General features: G+C 40.0%; 1 protein-coding gene across 1 annotated transcript in view; it reads left to right on the top strand.

Annotated features, from left to right (window-relative positions):
• Window positions 1-6342: 6342 nt before the first annotated feature.
• The window catches only part of SLC16A10 (solute carrier family 16 (aromatic amino acid transporter), member 10), a 115760-nt gene continuing 115364 nt past the window's right edge, over window positions 6343-6738 (top strand). The window contains exon 1 of the mRNA XM_010856688.1: window positions 6343-6736. Within this exon, the coding sequence (XP_010854990.1) occupies window positions 6343-6736 (394 nt within the window). The remainder of the gene's footprint in view (window positions 6737-6738) is intronic.

The raw sequence follows: 6738 nt of genomic DNA, 5'->3' as shown, positions 1-6738 counted from the left end.
ATCAGTGCAGTCTTTCTTCTCTAAGTGCTTTGGGGTATGGATTCTCCATAAACAGTGCCAAATTGCCCCAAACAACTTTTGATCAATCAGAGTTAGTTACGGACCGGTTCTCTGAAGGATTCTCCCCACATTCCATCTTTTCCCAAGGAAAGGAACTATCCTTTATTTTAACTTTCTAAGGACAGGCTCTCAGATGACTCTTTCCAGGTGTTAGCTAACTAATTCAAAGAAAAAGTCCCCACAAGCATAAGACTAGAGGGACACAGAGACCTTGGAAGGATCTCTCTTCTGGGCCACTGGTGTGTTAGGTCTTTGGGAAAAGAGCTTGCAGGGGCCCCTGCTGCAGCCAAAACACTGGGGGACATCCAGGGCAGATGGGAGGGAAAGGAGGACCCTTCATCCCTTGTCTGATAGAGGACTATTTTCTTGTTTCTAAAATAGAGTTAGGCGACATTATATCTCTATCCATGAAGCCAGGAGCAGTAATAGGAGGTTCTGAGGGAAGACCACGATCAGGAGACCTGGTGCCTTGTCACTGTCATGTTGGAAACGTATGTCTTTCTGGAATAGTCAGTCATTTCCTTTTTCTGAGACTCAGATTTCTTCATTTGTAAGATGGGAGCATTGGACAGGATCAGTGTTTTTCAAACCTCAAATCAAAAGTCATTAGTGGGTTGTAAAATCAGTTTAGAGTTTTTGTCAGTAGATTATCAGTAGATTATTTCAATGAAACAAAATAGATCAGAATGAAGGGCTGTACTTACTATTGTAAGAAACTGCTTTGTTAAATTTTTGTTCCAATGTGTGTGTATGTGTGTCTGTGAGTGTATGTATTGGGTTATGACATCGAATGTGTTTCTAACTATGGATTACGGTTAGAAAATATCATGATTCCTGCGGTTCCTTCTGCCTGGTGTTTTAGGTTTCCCTGTGTCTGCAGAAGGCACTCCATAGGGATTTACCTCCATGGTGATTTCGGAGGACCAGTTTCCATGACACCATCCTACACCCTCAACCCAAGCAGCCAGTCTTTGTACTGAGCCCATGCTGAGCACAGCCACTGAGAGTGAGAGGAGGGGCTGAGGTGTGACCGTGAGCCCCGTTGTTACACAGCGGACTCCATGACATCATGTGGGCTTTTCTATATGTGGACACAGTGTCTCACAGGCCGTATACGCTTTGTTTCTGCTATGATGCTTCAGAAGAGAGTCTTGCTTTAAGCAGACAGTTAAACAAAAGAATAAGATCCCTTCTCTAGAAGAAATATCGTATAATTCCAAGAATACAAAATTTCAAGAAACATTTACAACTAAGGACATTCTTTCAGCAACAAGAATGCCACAGCCCCTTCACAGGGAGGCACAGGTCACAGACAGCTCCTGGTCATTTTCCCACTTCATCTCAACAGTCTTGGGACCATGGGTTGGCAGTTTGTGAAGGGTGGAGTCAGGGCTGGATTTCAAATCTCCTTCCTCAGAAACCTTCTTAAACTCCATTGTACCACAGGGAGAAGAACTACCGTTACCAAATTTAAATTATCAATATGTTTTTCCTTCTCATGACAGTAAATTTCATTTTTAGTATGCTTCAACATCAGCAGGGTGTGAATGGCGGGATGCTGAAGTCAACAGATCTGTGTTGGGCAGTCATGCTTTGGGGACACTTGGTGTAGATGGACAAAGCATGCAGAACCAGAGGCCACCAAGAGGACACACTCCTACAATTTGGGGTAGAGTTGGACAATGTTATCCTCTGTGAAAGAAGCTGATTAAGTATCAAATCCACAATTCTCATTCCAAAATATTTGCAAAGACATTGCTGCTAAAGAATGGGTTTCCCCAAACCTCTTTAGTGATACTAAAGCATATCTGAGATGAACTGCGGTATGACTAAGGTAGTGCTGTCATGATGGAAAAATGGAGTGTGGGGTGGGTGGATTGGGTTAGACCCTGAGGAATTGTGTTTAAGTCTCAAACATTGACCTGCAGATAGGCAAGTGACCGGGCCAAGGTCACACTGATGGTGAAGTGACAGAAATTCATCTTCTGATTCCAAGATATTCCAAGATAGCCTGTGTCTTCTGTTGGAGGAGATCAGCATAGAGTAGTTTAGAGACATCTTCTCTGAAGATTATTCAGCCTTCTTAACCTGGTTTTGGATTCCCTAATAGGGGCTTGAGAAGGCTTATGGAACAATCAACAGCATAAACACTGATGCACAGTGTTTTGTTTTTAAAGACATTTTATATAAAAATAAAATACTTGAAGAAAGAAGTCATTGCATTAGAAAAAAGGAAATGAAGTTACTTTCAATTAGGAATCTAAAGTGGGTAAATGTGTACACACAATTAAAGTGTGTCCATTTAAGATGTAGGACTGCATCTACATTAGCTATAAAATGATAAGGATGTTTTTTAATTAGGCTGGTATGCATTATCTTAATCCAGTAGATAATGCTTTGTTGTCAAATTTAGATCAGAGTGAAAATAAAAACTTAATCGCTTTTTACTGTATTAGCAATTGGTGATGGACAGGGAAGCCTAGTGTGCTGCAGTCCATGGGGTCACAAAGAGTCAGACACAACTGAGTGACTGAACTGAACTGAAGTGAACTGTATTAGCAACAACCAGTTAGAAGTTCTCATGAAAAAAGTCCATTCACAAAATCAGTGACAACAACATCACCAGCAACAAAAACATGAACGTGAAATGCCCGAAAATAATCCTAATGAGACAGGCATGGGACCTATATAAGAAACATTAGTAAACATGAATAAGGAAAAACATCAATCTTCCTGTTGGAAAATGTGGAGATTGACTACCAAGACAGTATTTATAAAAAAGGATATACAGATGATTAGTAAATATGATATCTGTCACTTATAACCAAAGATTTGAAAAATAAACTAATAAAGAGATTTCATTTTAATTTTAAATGGGCAGGTTTTAAAAATAATTATAAAAAGCTAAAAAAATGGAAATAATCCTATTATTCCCCGTTTCCTGAGGGGCACTAATATGGCATTCTTATACAGTGCTCGTGAGAGTATAAATTGACAACGTTGCTTTCAAATTTATCAACATGTTTAGTGTCTTAAAATATTCATATGCTTCTTACATCTAGAAATGTATTCTAAAAAATGATCACAGATGCTGGTAAAGATTTGTGTGTAAGGATGTTTATTGCAGTGCTATTTTTAATGATGAAAAACCTGAAATACATTATATATGTATAGGTATGATAGGAAATGATTAAATAAATTATGGTCCATTTCTATAGTTGAATCCTATTTAGCCACTAAATATATTTTTGAAGAATATGTAATGACACAGGGAGTTATTTATGATATGATGGTTTAAGTAAAAAATTGCAGGTTACAAAATTGTTCTTAGTTATGTCTCTTAGTTGGGGCTTCCCTGGGGTCCCAGGTAAAGAATCTGCCTGCCAAAGCAGAACACATGGGTTCCATCCCTTGTGTTGCTCCCCTGAACAAGGAAATGACAACCTACTTCAGTGTTCTTGCCTGGGAAATCCTGGGGACATAAGGGCCTGGAAGGCTGTAGTCCATGGGGTTGCAAAGAGCTAGGCATGCCTTAGTAACTAGATCAGCAAAAACAATGTATGTTAGTTTACTGGGGCTGCCATAACAAAATATTTCAGACTGGGTGGCTCAAATAATAGAAATTTATCTCTCACGGTTCTGGAGGCTAGAAGTCTAAGGTCACGGTGTCAGCAGCGCTTTTTTATGTGTTTGTTTCTTCTGAGGCCTCTCTCCTTGACTTGCAGATGGCTGTCTTCCTCCTGTGACCTCACATGGCCGTTCACTGGTGTCTTTCTGTGTCCTAATCTCTTCTTCTTATAAGGACATCAGTCAGATTGGTTTAGGGTCCACTCAAATGGCCTCATTCTAACTTAATTACCTTTATTATAGGCCACATCTCCAAATATAGTCATGTTCCCAGGTACTGGGGATTAGGGCTTCAATATGATTTTTTTTGGCAGGGAGGTAAAGAGTCAGTCCACAACATTGTAATTCTGATTTTATTTAAAAGTACAGGACACTTCCCTGGTGGTAAAGTTGGATAAGAACCCGTTGGACATGGGTTCCATTCCTGTCCTGGAAGATCCCATATGACTCGGAGCAACTAAGCCCGTGAACCACAACTACTGAGCCTGCGCTATAGAGCTCTTGAGCCAAAACTACTGAAGCCCGAGTGCTCTGGGGCCTGGGAGCCATAACTCGAGTCTGTGCTCTGCAATAAGGGAAGCCACTACAATGAGAAGCCTATGCACCTCTATGAAGAGTAGCCCCTGCTTACTGAGACTAGAGAAAGCCCCCGTGCAGCAACCAAGACCTATGCATCCAAAAAGAAAGTAAAAAAATAATTTGTAAAAATGAAAACAACAACAAAAAGACTATAAGGAAACAGTAGATTTGTGGCTTTGTGAGCAAATCCTGAAGATTCATAATATGTAGTAACTGGTAAATTACTTTGCAGATGTACAAATCTAAGTCGAATGGACCTTTGAAGATGGCCTATGGCAAAGTCTCATCTCGTTGGGCTTCTTTATGTTTTGTTCATTATCTTGGATGAAGCAATTTTCATTAAGGGCAAAAAGACTCATAATTTTTTGGATGAGCTATACCATATTTTATAGGGGAAATATGTGATAATGGTAGTTATAAAATGGATGCTCTATCTTCCATAAATATGTAAAGAATTAAAAACTATTAAATGTTAAAGAGGTTATTTGAGTGATACAATAATACATTTTAAAAATTTTATTATTTTTTATGGTAACTGCTAAAGCCAGCATGTTTACTTTTACAACTGGAAAACAAATTCATGTTGTTTAAAAAATATTGAAAATATTCCACCTGAAAATATGGGACCAAGTTGGTGTGCTCAACTGAATGCTTTGTGATTCTTTAATTTTTTAAAAAAATTCAATTCAATTTGGTTCAACAATTATTTGTTATGCCCCAACACTGTGCGTTGTGCTCTGGTCAAAGCTCCATGCGACATCATCTGACCTGTCTAAAAATTCTTACTCTAGTTAAGGAGACTGAAAACCACCCTGCAGCTGATTGCAAAAACTGTTTAAATAAAATATGGAAGTCTGGAGGAAGAACTGATAAAGGTAACTTCATTTTAGAGTTAAGCCTTGAAGATAGAGTGAGAATTCACCATTCCAAAAAGGTGAAAGACAATCAGGCATGGAGGTATTTATTCCCCCTTTTACTTATGTACTTAATCATTTACTTGTATCAATATAGATCATGGATATTTATATTTTGTGCTATAACCCATACCTTTGTGTGTGTGTGTGTGTGTGTGTGGATGTGCTTTCTTTGCTCAATAAAATGTTATAACTTTCAAAGTCAACAGAGGTGAATTTTAAAAACTTTTAGTAGTTATGTAGTACAGATGCATGTTTTTGCTTCCACTTTTTATTTCCAATAGTGTGGAATAACATCCTTGTACATTCATTTTTGTGCACTTGTGTGACTATTCTTTCGTTTACCATTCTAATCCCATCCTTAAAGACATATTATGCTTGATTTTTGTTCCCTGCTCCTCAAGCATACCCTGCTTCCCCTTAGCTTCTGCTATCTTCTCTACCTAGAACACTCTTCCTCTATCTTTGCCCAGGAAAGCTCCTAGTATGATTCAGGGCTCAGCTCAAAGGCTGTTTGCTGTAGAAGCTTTTCTCTAATGTTTTGAAGATAATTTAATGGCTCCATTCCACTTCTCTTTGTTGTATATGTATTGTAACACTTATTATGTGACACTCCTGTTCTATCCTAGGACTTCTTCCTACTAGTTTTTGAACCCGTAGGGGCAGAAATGTGATCAATCACACTCATTTAGGGACTCCATCGTCAAGTAATTAGCATATTTTGACTTTGAAGTTAAGAATTTGAGTGACTGAGAAATTAAGAATTGTGCCCAATATTATACAACTAGTTAATCTTCATTTCTTTTACATACCTGGTTGTTCCATGCTTTAAGGAGACAAGAGAAGTTGAATATAGGTACTAGTTTTTGTCTGAAGTGCAAACAACTGTGCTGTAGTTTAAAAGTAATGTTTTCTAGATGTCTGTCAAAAACGTTTGTTACTTGAAGACTTCGATATGAGTCTGTGTCTTCCAAAATGAGCCTGTTCAATATGCCAAGTATTCATAGGAAATCACATATGAATGTAGGAGAAATTAAATAGGGCCTCTGATCTTCCTGACTCCCTTTTTAAGTCCGCAGTTGGCATAACATATCTTATGTATTATAATTAGTAATTAGAGGTGAACGCCAGAAAACAACAACAAAAAGAAAACAAAGGGACAATGTTTGCTGGTCAGGCTGTCAGCGGACTGAGACTAAAGAAGGTCCCATTCTGTGGTCCCGATGACCCAATGCAGCCTGCACCTAGGAGGAGACGTGCCCCTTCCGTTAACACTTTCTGTAGGGGTGACCTACACATCTGTGACCCCCGCTGGAGAGGAGGCCCGGCGGCAGGCGCGCGCGCAGATATAGCCACCCGCAGGCACCTGGGTCGCGCGCCGCGGGAGGGGGTGGGCCCCCCGCGTTCTCCCGAAGCCCAATCATCAGGAGATTCCGGGGCAGGTCCCGCCGTCGACCACGCCCCCAGGGGGGTGGGGCGGGGGGGCGTCTTTAAGAGCTGGCGGTCCGGCCTCCTGCTGAGTCCGGGCGTGGGGCTGTGGACCCGGAGGTTCCAGTGT

Source organism: Bison bison, unplaced genomic scaffold (genome assembly GCF_000754665.1).
Source record: "Bison bison bison isolate TAMUID 2011002044 unplaced genomic scaffold, Bison_UMD1.0 scf7180017864373, whole genome shotgun sequence".
Classification (NCBI taxonomy): Eukaryota; Metazoa; Chordata; class Mammalia; order Artiodactyla; family Bovidae; genus Bison; species Bison bison.
This window is presented reverse-complemented; position numbering and strand designations above follow the sequence as displayed.